We start from the raw sequence: 15,581 nt of genomic DNA on the forward strand, positions 1-15,581 counted from the left end.
TCACTAATTGATAGTCAAATGTACACATATATATGTACAGTTTGTGAGTGTGTGATATGGGCGTTGGATATTGTCACGAGAATGTTCAATCCCAATGATAATAACTGACAATCAATAGCTCTGACCAATCCCCGAGACCTGTAAAACCATGGGTTTAACAATAATTAGTCACTCATTTTATGAAAAAAGATAGTACAGTTTATTCACGAGAACGTTCTGAAGTCCATTATATATACAAAGACATTCATTTTATAGCTGTGCACATACTTCCACACAAACAGTAGATATCCTACGCACATACATACAAGTTCAAATCTTAAACTATGCCTTGCTCCAATTATACAGATACATTGTTTAATCTGCAACATGTTTCATAATTTTCTGCAAGCTTAACAGTGTCTCCCCTCCACGGGTGGAGACAGAATGTCCTGTAAGGAACACAGTAGTCCAGCTTTGTCTGTTGATAGCTCCTCGTATAATTTGTTTCACACTTGCTCCCTGCTTACATACTAAAAAGAAACAAAAGGTCCTTGTTCTAATTCTGACTAAAACTACACACATCATCAGATTATAGTTTTATGGTTCTAATAAATTTCATACAATTATATGTTTTCAGGGTGGAATATTCTAATCATTACCTTTAAGCATATAATTCCCTTATCAGATATGTTTATTTCGACATTACAAATAACCTGTATTGACAATGGCAACACTGTCATGCTGCTAGGAGCCTTGCTGTAGGGAAAAGGCTATAGGACACTCCTGACCTGCAAACCGATATTTCATTACAGAATTTGTAAAAATGAGGTTAGGGTCTAAGTCCCAACCTGGCCCTAATTTGAAAGCTTTTTGAAGCGCGATCCAAGTGGGAAGATAAACACACTAGTACAGCCTTTCTTAAATTATCTATCGGTCGCGACGTGTCCGAGTATAATGATTTAATTCATTACTGGAACTGATTTGGCCAGGTTCAACTGCGTTCTCTTTTCAATGCACTCTCTGCCAAGCAGCCGTGTCTCTGCTCAGTTCCGCAGCTGCGCGAGTGGGAGGGAGATGCCCGTGTGCTTTCGCGGTTCGTCGGATCTTTTTTTCTGCAGTTTTATAGAAGATCACTCCGCGACCCACATGCTGCAGCTTTGTCAGACACTGACTTGTCATTCTCACTCGCCATCATCAAATGGACTCAAGCTAGCCTCATACAGTGATGAGTTTTTGGTTTCATACAAACTTTGAGAAATATCGAGGGGCGCCCTTAATGTGTTTTGTGTGGGGAAGTGCTTAGTATTGAGTCTCTCAAAACGGACATATTAAAACGACACGCACTGACCAAACATCCACAGCATGACGGTAAACCCAGGGAGTTATTTCAGAACACCTGCAAAGTGGTTATGAACAACATCAATTGCCCAAAGTGTTAATCGTTTATCCTGATTTAAATGATCATCAGAGGGCACCCGTGCTTTACTCCCATCATTCACCTGATCCTTAAACCAGAGCTCATATGAGGCTGATGTTTCTGTCGATTTTTTTTTATTCAACTAGATATAGGAAATATAGTTTAACCAAAACATTAGATTGTGATTCTAAAGACCGGGCAGGTTGGAGTCCTCTTATCCACCGAGAGAAGTATGTTCTGTGAAATACTGTTTCCTCAATCGGATCCCTCATTTCTTTAGTTGCTGCAATTATGTTCCTATTTTTAATTTGAGAAGCCTTTGCTGCCAAACGGGAGATCGCATCAATTGAACTGACTTCAACAAACGTAGAGTGGCTGCACGGGAAGTTGCAAGGTGATAAGTAGGTGTTCACGGGTGTGGGTGGGTTCAGACACTCAAAAAATGAGGGGTTCATCTGGAGTTTTAATTCCATAACGTTAGCTAGCTACTTCAGTTCAGAATAATTCATGTAAACGTTAGAAAGCCGGGGTTGACCGTTGTATGACCTACAGTAGCTAGTAGTAACGTTATGTCCTAACTAGGCAGAACTAGGTTTGTATTATTTACTGAACGACATTCTGCCCCATATATTGTATATATCGTTTTCATAAAGCCAACAAGGCTTTACTGTCATGAACTTAAGTTTCCAATCTAGAGAAGTTCTCACTTTTGTGAGAATGAACTAGTTAGCTTCGTTGACGTTAGTTAGCTAACTAACTACTGTAATTAATGATGGTGAACTGTCACGACGAACTGAATCTGGCTTCATTGTTAATTTGCTAATCTTTCATGGAAGATTCGTTATCCATAAAATGAAATGGCCAGAGAACAAACCCATTTTCACATTTAAGATAATTTCAAAATAATACTTAAATTATATCAGTAACTGTAAAAACAAAAAAGAAATAGGCACCATAAAAGTATTTAATTAATTGAAAATTAATATTGATATGTAATACCTTTGTCTGTTAGGTTTATGTACTCTTGTTTGTATATTTCAGTTTTTTTGTATTTGTGTGTTCATAAAAAAATAAAAAATATATTTTTTTTAAACGAACTGAATCTGGCAATGGAGGGCTTCCTATATAGCCTGCTGGAGCATGAAATGCCATGAACTCACAAGGGGGCATAACATTACATGTACAATACTATCCCATTTTGGAAACGTTACATGTTATACATGGGATTCAAATGCATAATGTTATTAATACAGTGACTAAACTACCTCTTGTAGTGCATGCCCTTCAGAATCCAAACACAGTATTGCCATGCAGCAAAGTGTTGCCTATAATCTTTCAAGTCTGCCTGATAAAATATTGAATAAAAGATAGCTTGATATCAGGCTTGTATGGCAGTACTTAACTGTATGGCTAGTGCTTTCTCCAATATGTTCTATTTTGCATTGAATTGTACATCAATGCCATTTATCTCTCAATATTTATTTAATACAAATGCTTGTAAGACTATTATTTGACACATTTTCCCTACCTTTGAAATTGTTATAGGACAGAACATGGACACAATGCAATTGCGATCAAGGAGAAGGTAAGGATTTTATAGGAAAGCTGCATTTTGAAGTGTGAATTTAACCTACATAACAGTCAATACAAACTGAAATCGATTCAAATGGTACACCAAAGTGTCTTTGGTGAGTTGGTTTTGGTCATTTCATGGGTATTCCTGGTAGGGACATGTGGTACCTTTGCTTAGACTAACTGGACTCCGGCATGAAACCTGATTCTGTTGTTTGTTTTCAGAAATGCCGAAGTATCTGGATGGTCAGTGGAGGATGTCTGCCAGTGGCTTCAGCAAAATCAGTTGGCGGACTACACCTCTCCTTTCCAAAGTTTTACATGTAAATACATCAATTGCATGCAAGGTCCAACCAAAACCTGATTTCCGCTTTTAACCCAACTACCGTGTAGCTCTTGTTATGGGGGTGTTTTAACTGCCTTACTCAAGGACAGAACAACAGATTTTTTCACCTTGTCGGCTGGACAATTCGAATGCTTTAAATCCTAGGCTACCTGCCAGTCAAAATGACTGCTTTGTATAACTGCCTAATATGGAACAAGCATTTTTTTGTTGCTCATAAAACAGATTTGCCTCATTGGTCTGTATCACCAGAGTGAATACTGGAGCAATACTGCTGTAAAGAAATGGGAATGGTTAGACTGAGTGAGATACATCTGAGTGGTGAAGAACAGGACAGAGGCAGTTTTCAATACATACAATACCTGACCTTTTGAAGAAGGTGGCACAAAGTGAAGATGTTTGGACAAGCTTAAATAGAGAATAAGAACATGCCAATGATAAAATCTTGAGTGATTTCACAGATGAGGGATTTTTCAAGAGCAGTCCCTTGCACAAGCAAAAACAAACAATGTGACTTCATTTTTATATAGATGAATTTGAGGTTGTCAATCCACTTGGATCACTAATAGGAAAACAATATTTCAGCTGTGTACAGTTGAAGTCGGAAGTTTACATACACCTTAGTTTTCCACAATTCCTGACATTTAATCCTAGTAAAAAGTCCCTGTCTTAGGTCAGTTACAATCACCAATTTATTTTTAGAATGTGAAATATCAGAATAATAGTTGAGAGAATGATTTATTTGAGCTTTTATTTATTTCATCACATTCTCAGTGGGTCTGAAGTTTACATACACTTAGTATTTGGTAGCATTGCTTTTAAATTGTTTAACTTGAGTCAAACGTTTCGGGTAGCCAACCACAAGCTTCCCACAATAAGTTGGGTGAATTTTGTCCCATTCCTCCTGACAGAGCTGGTGTAACTGAGTCAGGTTTGTAGGCCTCCTTGCTCGCATGCTCTTTTTAAGTTCTGCCCACACATTTTCTATGTGATTGAGGTCAGGGCTTTGTAATGGCCACTCCAATACCTTGACTTTGTTGTCTTTAAGCCATTTTGCCACAACTTTGGAAGTATGCTTGGACTCATTGTCCATTTGGAAGACCCAAATGCGACCAAGCTTTAACTTCCTGACTGATGTCTTGAGATGTTGCTTCAATATATCCACGTAATTTTCCTACCTCATGATGCCATCTATTTTGTGAAGTGCACCAAGCCCTCCTGCAGCAAAACACCCCCACAACATGATGCTGCCACCCCTGTGCTTCACGGTTGGGATGGTGTTCTTCGGCTTGCAAGCTCCCCCCTTTTTCCTCCTAACATAACGATGGTCATTATGGCCAAACAGTTCTATTTTTGTTTCATCAGACCAGAGGACATTCCTCCAAAAAGTACGATCTTTGTCCCCATGTGCAGTTGTAAACCGTAGTCTGGCTTTTTTATGGTGGTTTTAGAGCAGTGGCTTCTTTCTTGCTGAACAGCCTTTCAGGTTATGTCGATATAGGACTCGTTTGACTGTTTATAGATACTTTTGTACCTGTTTCCTCCAGCATTTTCACAAGGTTCTTTGCTGTTGTTCTGGGATTGATTTGCACTTTTCGTACCAAAGTACGTTTGTTTCTAGGAGACAGAACTTGTCTCCTTCCTGAGCGGTATGACGGCTGCGTGGTCCCATGGTTTTAATACTTGCGTACTATTGTTTGTACAGATGAATGTGGTACTTCAGGCATCTGGAAATTGCTCCCAATGATGAACCAAACTTGTGAAGGTCTACAATTTTTTTATGAGGTCTAGGCTGATATCTTTTAATTTTCCCATGATGTCAAGCAAAGAGGCACTGAGTTTGACGGTAGGCCTTGAAATACACCCACAGGTTCACCTCAAATTGACTCAAATGATGTCAATTAGCCTATCAGAAGCTTCTAAAGCCATGGCTTCATTTTCTGAAAATTTCCGAGCTGTTTAAATGCACAGTCAACGTAGTGTATGTAAACTTCTGACCCACTGGAATTGTGATACAGTGAATTATAAGTGAAATAATCTGTCTGTAAACAATTGTTGGAAAAATTACTTGTGTCATGCACAAAGTAGATGTCCTAACCGACTTGCCAAAACTATAGTTTGTTAACAAGACATTTGTGGAGTGGTTGTAAAATTAGTTTTAATGACTCCAACCTAAGTGTTTCAAAGAGAGCCTTAATGAGTTTCCTGCACTGCTTCACTGCAACATTGTGAGTTAGCTCACACATTTGCCATTTATTAAGTATGTGAATTAAGTCAAACCTCCAGAAATACAATGTGTAAAAATTATGTTTTCAGAAATTAAGCAAGAACATGGAAATAGGCAAAATGATAATTTAAGGACTCCGCAAGGCTAGTGGCAAAATGATAGCAGAGGTAGAGAGGCGAGGCAGGGGTGAGGACATCATCCAGCTATTTCGACAGTCCCTGAAGGACAATACAGAAGAGGCACACAGGTATTTGCTGTTATTCCTTCCCTTTCTGTAATGTAGCGTATACATAGTACATTAAAAATGTGTGTTTTGTTATATAATTAGCAAGTGTATTAAGACCATTGCTTTACTTTACTAGGACTCGACACCATAGCAGCAATCCTGCTCTTGCCCTACCTTTTCAATGAGGACCCGAGTGGCCTTTACACTATATATCCGTGGCAAGGTATGCCTGTAAACAAATCATCTTCCTTCATAAACATAATTGTGCATGCTTATATGAAACTACAGCTGAACATGTATGTTCTTTGTTAATTGTATGTGTATGAATCTTTTCTTACTTTTGTTGACAAAGGCGGAAATCCATTTCACCATAAGAGTGGCCTTTGATGGGGAGAACATGCATTCCATGGGACTTGGGGAATTTTATTTCAGTTACATTTCCCTAAAATGTCAGAAAAACACTTATGTTTTAAGTTACTGTGTTCTGGGGATAAGAGAGTTGGGGTGAAGTTACCAGGGCGGTCATGAAGATGGGAAACTTCCTAACACAACTAAGAAGTTGTTGGGCAAGTGCTTTTTGGACACACACACTAAAGCAAAAAATGTACAATCTGTACTTGGTGTCAAGTCCACAAAAAGTTTAAGAAACCCTGCACTTTTACACTACAGAGTACATGTAATATCTGCAGAAGTATAATGTAATTACTAGGTGTTATACTTCATTTTAACTAGCTAAATCATGTGTATCTTGAGGGGTACATAATTGTTATTCAATACTCCAGAAAATATGAGGGCAGAGGAAAGTATGAATTTCAGCTTTTTCTCTGTGAGAATCTCTGAGACCAAAGTAGTTACGGATTTAGTTACGGTTAGAGTTAAGGGTCAGTTTTAGATTTCGGTTAGTCATGTTACAGGTCAGTATCCTTATAGTATCTCTCTTGCTGTAGGTAAACCGTGCCCCTCCCCGACTTCACTCGTCGACTTTCGTCTACAATCGGTTGCGTTAAAGCCTTACTTACACCCGATGTGTTTATTGATCACTCTTTGGAAATCATCCTCAGAAGTTTCGTCAGCAAAACGTGACCACGTAGGGCCCTGCGAGTTGGCAGGGGTGAGGGGCTGGTTCCGGATTCACAATACAAAAACACCCTAATGATTGGTTGACAAATAGTGCCTCCCACTTGCCAGGCGATGGCTGCATGGTCATTTGTCAACTTATTGTGCCGTGGAATCTACGTGAAAAATATACTGGATTTGAAAAAAGTAATCAACTGTTGTTTTGGGGGTTACATTTCAGTCACATGATGATGTCATCATGGTAACCAATTTTCAATATAGACACATTTTGTATAACATATGTTGAATTTGTATCTTTGAAACAATGTCAGACCTCCAATGTAATATCCACAATAAGAAAAAAAACTATAGGCTGGGTAGCACCTACTATAGTTATTTCTTCAGTCGCCCATGCAGGGTTTTAACCAAGCTTTGGTATTTGTCATTGACTATTACCATTACCAATGTGCTATCGTGAGAATGTTTGTTGAGAAATCTCCACTTAATAGATTCACTGTTGCTATCGAAGTCATTCCAAAGGGTAGGATCAACAGAGCAAATTAAATGTAACCATCCTTTATCAATTATGTATAATCAATGATACTAATTATACCTATATAGCATTTGGAAAGTCATCAAAAGCTATTGTTTAAATTCAGCCCAGGATTCAACTAAAAATAGACGATACATATAAGCCTAGAGTTTCAAGCTTTGGTTGATTTCAAATGGAATCTACAAGTTATGTTGGATTCACATCTACATCTCAACCAATATAATAAAAATATAACCAAAATAAAAGTTAAAGAATAGGATTATATCAAATCAAACTGTATTTAAATGCATTTTAAGTTTGATTGAAATGGAGACGTGAATCCAACGTATAATTAAAGCCAGACTCAGTGGCACAGATGTCGCTATCCAAGCAGAAGATTCATCTTCTTCAAATGTTTATATTTGGTTTCGTTGACAACCAAACACAAGTTAATCACTTTTGAGATAATGTAAATAGCCTATTAACTTGTCGACAAGTTTAAAAAGTTGGATACAAGTCTCCATATCAACCAAAAATAAAAGTTAAAAAGAATAGGAATAAGCCAATGCCTCAGATGGAACTCTCCTTTAAATGTTGATTTGTTTTGTCAACCAAACACAATTCAATTACTTTTGTAAGACAGTAAATAGCCTAATGTTAAGGCTTTCTTACAAACAAATAAAACTTTATTTATTCAAACTTAAAATAAGGAACCCATCCATGGACACATTGAGGTTACTGTAACAATACATTTCTTTTATTTAAATCATAGAAAGCGTGCATGTTCAGGGTTGCAGGTCTGTGGAAATTTTCACAATTGCTATAATAATCTGCACAGAATCTCAAACGGCATTGATCACTAGCACCATGTACTTTAATGTCATCTCAACTAATTGCAATCCAGGTCATTTGGTTGTGCTATTAGATCAAGAACAGTGATTAAACAGTTAGTTGTACTTAAATAAACATTTTCGACATTGACTTTCCATTAGTTGTGCTTTTATATGGTTGAAAGCAGAGTGATAACGCATTGGGAATTCAACAAACTTTTTGCTGTCTTTTTGAGTGGGTGAAAATAGGTTGGAATATGATCGATCAACGTTTCTGCCAAATATTACTAAATTCAGTGTTGTGTGTTCTTTAAGTTATTACCCAATTCTCCACATTTAAATGTGTGCCCAGTGCGAATGTTTTCATCTGATTAGGCCACTTCAGAAGTCTCCTGTAGGCTACTTGCACACACGTTCGCCACTCCAATATAATTCCAGCTTTCAAACTGACGAATGGAAAGAGATATCCGCTACAAAACACCTAAAGGTTTAATAACATTCGGATATTGTCAAGCCAAGCCTTCGATACTTGGTAGAAGGTAGGGAAGGATGTATTTAGTCTTTGTCGAGATTGACATACAGTAGTCGATTTGATTGTGGTGTTGTAAACGCAAACCACGCAAACCATGATTTTGAAGCGCCCAAAGTCGGTAATCGGTATGCAGGACTATACTTTGCATATAGATTGTTTGGTGCACTGGCGCAGAAACCTGTTGGTGAAAAATGTGTTCGTTATAGCCCAGTGAAATAAAACTCAGTGCCGTCTACACTTACAAGAAAACTCAAACATGTTACATTATTGCTCTTTCTTTAAATGTAATATTTCCCTACCAGATACCATTCTCTGGCATGTTTTGAAAACCAGTCTCTCATGCAAGATTTAACAAATACATTGAGTAGCTGGCCAGCACAAGTGAAATGTTCTGGGTGCCGGAGATAATGAAAATCACAACATGGTTTCAATGTTCAAGAAACATAAATCTTCACATTTATCAAAGTCATGGAAAATAAAACTTTAAACTTTGGTAACAAGTGAATAGATCTTGGACGACAAGATAAACCTCGTGATAATTAACCTGGAGTATTTATAACAACAAACTGAATTAGATTTAGATATTCCTATTGCAAATCAATAAGATGGAGATAGCCTGAGAATAACAGGTAGGATTTGGGTTTAGAATTTTATTAACAGATCTCCATATACAAACTTGATACTGTGATATCATTTGCCACTAACTTCATCACCTCAGGCATATGTATAATGCACACTGAATTAAACATTACATGCTATGGTTTGCTGTAAACAGTCAAAAAGTGAATGGAATGGATTTTCTTCCCTTGGCATAAAATGGTTAGTTCCCATTGTCTTGCGGTATTGAACAAGGCATTCAGTCAGTTGGTAGTCTTCAGTGTACATTAAATGATTTGAGTCTTGGTTTTAGTGTCACCTTTTGCTATTTGACAACTGTTATTAGGACATACACTAATAAGATGGTAGGCCCTTGAACTTGCCAGAGTAAACGTTTCTGTTACCAAGTGTTCTTATCTGGACAGATCTTTAAAAAACAGTCACTTCTTCTCCATACATTTTTTGTTGTTGGTCCACCAGAATTTCTAGTCTGGTGTCACACTAGTAGGTTTGACTCATTTGTTGTCACATGCCTTTCAGCACACCTAACCTCAACCCACACAAAATCATTTCTAGGTAAAACAATGGTTTGATGCAAGGCCCACAGTTTGGTAGAATATCATGGATATCACGTACAGAGAATCCACAAATAATACAGTCCAGTTAGAATCAGTAGCTTGAAATAACTTGAAATAAATTAACATAACACAAAAGAGAAATCACAACAAGACAAACTGCCTCTAGTTTCCTTCTGTGGGCTAAAATTATGACTGTCGAATGTGCAAAATCTTGCAAGAGGCATTGCAGGTGTGAGTGGAATGGAGCCTATTGGAAGCTACACTGATTGAAAGCAGACTTGTGTACAGTGTGTCACTCTGTGCTGTCATGTTAGGAACAAGAATACCTGGGAGCAGACAGTCTCAGCTGAAGAGTCCAGTAGCAGCCATAGGAAGATTGCTCTCTGTACTGCACGAGGGTCAAGTCTTTGATGCCGAAGACCCTAAATGTGTCCATCTTTATTGACAAACCAAACCAGTTTGCTTCAAGGGACACGACAAATCAGGGACCTCTATCACACAAAAACACTACATCTTCAGGTCCCTAACTGCAGACATTCAATGTTAACTGTGTCGCTATGTACAATATAGGATCTACATATAGTAATATTTTATTTTTCTCACTCGCTTGAGTCATTATTTCAATACTCTTTATCATCTGAATTTATAGAGTATTTGTATAATTATTTACAATATAAATTACTTCAGTCTTGTGATAAGGTAAAATAAATAAATAAAATGACTGACTTTTGTAGTGTTAGCAGGGTGGAGAGGAGTCTGCCTTCTCTATGCTTCTGGGAAAAGAGGGACGGTCCACATTTTGCTTTGTAGTCTTTCTAAAGAGAAGTGGTGAGAGGCAAGGGGGTACATCAGGGGTGCAATACTGTGATGATTGGGTGCAGATGCTGGCTCCTCTTCAGCCATGATGGGGGTTTGGTGGGGGAGGAGGGAGTGCAAAGTTCCACTTCCAGCTATACTACCGTGCCACTGGGAGAGTTCCCGTTCTGTGCTGTCAAGTTCTGGAGGAGGGGACAGGCAGCGTCAGGGAGGGGAAAGAGAGAAAGAAAGGAAGAAAGTTTAGACTCATGGCAAGTAATCCATAAATACTCAAGAGCAGAAGTCCTTTCAAATAACTTGGAGTGTAAACTACTACACTAAAAGCTGATAGGACAGCCTACAGAGCATTATTCATTGATAGATGTTTCGCTGCCATAACGTTATGCACGCTGGGCGCAGGACTCACCACTTTACCAGGCCGTGCCCAGGTGCAGATGAGGCCCTCCTGGCACGCGGTGATGATGCAGTCGTCCATGAACACCAGCACGGTCAGTCTCTCGTGGGCGATCTTCTTACACACCAGGGGCTCCAGCAGGGGCACCTCGTGCATCCGCGGACACAGGGTGGTGCCTAGGACCTTGGCGGCGTCCAGGCGACTGCTGCGTGGCGCTACGTTGATCTTGTCGTTGCTCTTGCTGATGTTTCCCAGACTATGGTAGCGCTTGTGCTCCTTCTCCCCGCCCACCCCGCTCCCTCCAGACTTGTCCGACTTCCGCTCCTGCAGAGAGAGCGTGGCGAAGCGGCCGATACTGAAGGGGGTGGTGTTGCCCCCTCCGCTCCCTCCCCCGCCCTCTGTTGTGCTCTGGCCCTTAGAGACATTGGCCACGGCGGGGTGCGGGAGGGAGTTGGAGCGCGACAGGGAGCGGGGGAGTGGCAGGGGCATGGTGGGGGGCTGGTGGGGGTTAGTGGTGGGGTGGTGGTGGCCCTCTACCCCGCCTACGACCCCTCCACTCCCTCCGCCTGTAGTGTTGTTGATGGTGCCGCTGACAGAGGAGGGGATGGTGGGACCGAAGGTGTTGGTGAGGGCACGGGACAAAGGCAGCCGTGGGTACAGCACGTCATCCGTCAGGTCCCACAGGCAGAACTGGGTGTCCTGGCCCACCGAGCCGAAGCGGTAGGTGACGGAGGGCGAACCGCCCTTGGAGCTGTGGCGGGAGAGGCGTGACAGCGTGCTGCTGGTGCGCACGCGGCCAAAGTGCAGCGGCCCCTGCTGTAGGTCCTCCTCGCTGCCACTCAACTCCATGGGCTCCTCGTCCCCCAGGCTGGTGGTGAAGGGGTCAAAGGCCACCACATTCACCCAGGACTTATGGCCGTGTCCCCGGGCCACCACACGGCTCTCCGTAAACGACCACACCGTCACCAGGTCGTCCTCGCCGCCCGTGGCCAGGTATTTGCCGTCGGGACTCCAGGAGACGCACAGCAGGCCGCCAAAGTAGCTCTTCATCACGCCCTGCAGCTCCATGGAGTCAAAGTGGAAGACACGCAGGCAGCCGTCCTGGCCCACGCATGCCACATGCACACCGTCCGGCGAGAAGGCAAACTCATTAAGGCCTCCGTTTCCTACGGCCCAGCGCAGCAGCGGGTTTCGGGGCGTCTTCGTCTTGCAGGCGTAGACGGCAAAGCCTTCGCCCTGGCGGAGCAGGGAATACTGCGGGGCGGCGGTGCCACACGGGTGCTCCACGTTGTAGAGGTAGAGGTGACCACTGGCGTATGAGGCCAGGAACAGATTCTCTGACTTGGGCAGCCATTTCAGACAGGTTACCTTGGACTTGTCTATCATCCTCTGAAAGGTGACATGGGGTGTGAGGATAATAAGATTTTTATATTAGCAACACGGGAACATGAGACACGCTTATATGCTATTTTCAGCGACAATGGTAGGAGATGTATAAAGAGAATGGCAACTGTCACAACAACTAACTAATATCTGAACTGTTAGTGGTTCTATTGTCCTCCTAAAGTGTTTTTAGTCCAGGACTAGGTTTAATATGTGTCTGAAAAACCAGACCTACAGTGCACTCAGTATTTGGACAGTGAAGCCTTAAGCTCTACACTCAAAGTTGGATTTTATATGAAAATGTTGGTATATCTGAGCTCTGTGACAGAGGTAGAACAGCAGAGGGAGTGGATTTAGATCCAGTGCTCATGAGGAGGTTCATTGACTTAGAGGAGAAACCAAGCAAAGGCAAAGAAAAGTACACTTGATCATTATCACACTCCAGATTCTGAATTTAATTAAAGGCCCAGTGCAGCAAAAAATCTGTTTTTCATGTGTTTAATATCATATTGTACAACAGCTGATGAAATATTTAATCAATGTAAAAAATCCTGATAGTTGCTGGTTGAAAATACAATCTACAGACCTTCTAATCAGCAGGTTTGCATGTGCGGTAGTTTCAGTTTTCCATGGTGAAATCAGCATTCACTAAATTGGTTAGTAGGCCAATAACAGAGAGTTCCAAACCTCTCTGTCAATAACTACTGGTTTTCAAATTTACCCTCTCCACTCAGTCCCCTCCCAGACAGTCCTAGCAAAGTTATTGCTAGAGAATTTGTTGTTGTTTCTACCCATTTAAATGGAAATCTATTACAGTAAGGTACTTAATTGTTACTCAGAAATTATTTTATATTTATATAAAAATGGCTACATTGGACCTTTAAGAACATTATTCTCCAAAAAGGCAGGCAATACTTCAAAAGAGCTCTTAAAAAAGTATTTTCATTGTTCCAAATATTCCTATGAAATAAAGCAAATGGCAACACAGACATAGGCTATAGCTCACCCCCCCCCCCCCCAACACAGACATAGGCTATAGCTCAACCCCCCCCCCAACACAGACATAGGCTATAGCTCAACCCCCCCCTCAACACAGACATAGGCTATAGCTCAACCCCCCTCAACACAGACATAGGCTATAGCTCAACCCCCAACCCCCCAACACAGACATAGGCTATAGCTCAACCCCCCCCCCCCCTCAACACAGACATAGGCTATAGCTCAACCCCCCCCCCCCCCCCCCCCCAACACAGACATAGGCTATAGCTCACCCCCCCCCCAACACAGACATAGGCTATAGCTCACCCCCCCAACACAGACATAGGCTATAGCTCACCCCCCCCCACAGACATAGGCTATAGCTCAACACAGACATAGGCTATAGCTCACCCCCCCCCAACACAGACAAGAAGACAGAGACAGGCGGACGAACAGACAAACCCACAACGCACCCACCTCCTCATTGAAGAGCTTGCTTGTCTCCTTCTTAATGGGGTCCAGGTATTGAACCTGGCCTGCTGAAAAGCCCACAATGAGGGCCACACTATCTGCTGTGGCAGAGTACTGGTTGAAGTCATGGCAGGTGGGCTGGGTGCCCTTGTAGATACGCTTGTCTATGGGTTTACTGAGGTCCACAGCCTACACAGAGGGGAAGAGAGATAGGAGCAAGCAGCTTTTAGAAAGAACACGTGACAGTAAAGGTCATTCAAAAGAGCCTTTGCAAAAATGTTTCCCTGTTTATGTTCCATTTCAGTGATTGTCCCCTTTGTGGAAGTTCAATTTGGTGCATGTTAAAAATACATTTGAATATGGCAGAATAGAGGAAATACGTGTTTTATATTGAGATTCTTCCCCATTCAGACATTTTTGGAATTCAAAACCACGATTGAGTGGTGTAAAACCGGATGCAAACATTTTCTGTCAAAAAAATGACACGCTACTTGTAACATCACTGCAGTTACATTCTTGAAACTATTTCTGAAATGTTGCAACATTGTTGCATTCCAGCCAAACGGTCTACACGCCTTTACTTGCATGCAACATTTCCCGTGGTCTACTGATGCTTAGCAAGACAATAATGAATGCACGATGATTCGATTGCCTCAAACGAACGTGACTAACGTTAGCTAATAATCAATCTCAGTCGTCAATTAATTGCAAGCTCCGTTATTCAACTTACTTTCTTTATATTTGTGTAGGTGTAGAAATAAAGCTCTCTTCCGATGTTAAAACACACTCTCTCGGATTCTTCGCTTGGGTCCTCCGGCTGAAGCTTCACCATGGAGACCCTGACAGGAGGGAGGAATCCCGCCGGAGAGGAGTTGGCTGCGGCATTGCTGGAGGCAGCTCCGGGCCCCTGCACCACACCTACACCACCACCGGGTATCGAACCCGGTCCACCCCCGGGGCCCACCGTGGTACCTGCGGACAGACCCCGAGGTAGTCCGCCTCGTTGTTGTGAATCCGAGAGGGTCAGTAGTTTGTAAAAACCCTCTCTAGTCCTGAACTGGGATTTAATCTCATTGATATCCTTCAGAGCGCCTCCATCACCGGCCATTTTTAGAAGCCTACAAACAAGCCACACAGGAAACTGAAATTTTGACCTGGAAATAATACTCGAAACTACAATGAAAATGGGAGCGACTTGGCATAATTAGTGAGCCTGTAGATCCAATAAATTAATGGGTCATCAAGCACATTTCTTTTAAAGACTACTATTCAGTGAGCAAGCTGAGAGACCCTCTTCAAATGTCAGAAGTCATTGGTCATGGTAGCCTAGTTATTACAGCCAACGAAGCACGGGTAGCGCGCACCCCCTCGAATAGTGCGAGTGGTGTTGCCATACATCTGTAATGAGAAGCTGCAGCGAGGCTACTGATGTTTAGAATTAGGTGATTTAAAGTTTTGTTATTCATCCCTCTGGCTGACCATCATGAACTAGCAAATCATATTCGACTTGTGTTAAAACCACATCAGTTTGCAGCAACCTCCTGATATGATTAAAACAGCCCTCCTTTCCTGTTATCAGGACAATTCACTAATTGAAGGCTTCAGTGCAAGTCTGTGCAGACCTCAGGGAAGTGGGAGCTCCATTCAGAA

At 41.6% G+C, this 15,581-nt stretch overlaps 1 protein-coding gene and 1 long non-coding RNA gene across 2 annotated transcripts; one reads left to right on the forward strand and one right to left on the reverse strand.

Moving 5' to 3' along the window:
• The first annotated feature begins 1,608 nt into the window (after positions 1-1,608).
• LOC123992533 lies at positions 1,609-3,972 on the forward strand. The gene is made up of 3 exons (XR_006831265.1): positions 1,609-1,790; positions 2,942-2,981; positions 3,194-3,972. It is a non-coding gene; the product is annotated as an uncharacterized LOC123992533 (long non-coding RNA).
• Positions 3,973-8,135: 4,163 nt separating this feature from the next.
• On the reverse strand, positions 8,136-15,525 carry LOC123992909 (WD repeat-containing protein 20-like). Its single transcript, XM_046294534.1, has 4 exons — positions 14,662-15,525; positions 13,938-14,120; positions 11,112-12,488; positions 8,136-10,887 (listed from the first exon to the last, which is right to left on the reverse strand). The coding sequence occupies exons 1-4, from the start codon at positions 15,037-15,039 to the stop codon at positions 10,840-10,842; spliced, it is 1,986 nt and encodes a 661-aa protein (XP_046150490.1). The 5' UTR covers positions 15,040-15,525; the 3' UTR covers positions 8,136-10,839.
• Between the last annotated feature and the right edge of the window lie 56 nt (positions 15,526-15,581).

This window comes from Oncorhynchus gorbuscha, linkage group LG13 (assembly GCF_021184085.1).
Source record: "Oncorhynchus gorbuscha isolate QuinsamMale2020 ecotype Even-year linkage group LG13, OgorEven_v1.0, whole genome shotgun sequence".
NCBI classification, from domain to species: domain Eukaryota; kingdom Metazoa; phylum Chordata; class Actinopteri; order Salmoniformes; family Salmonidae; genus Oncorhynchus; species Oncorhynchus gorbuscha.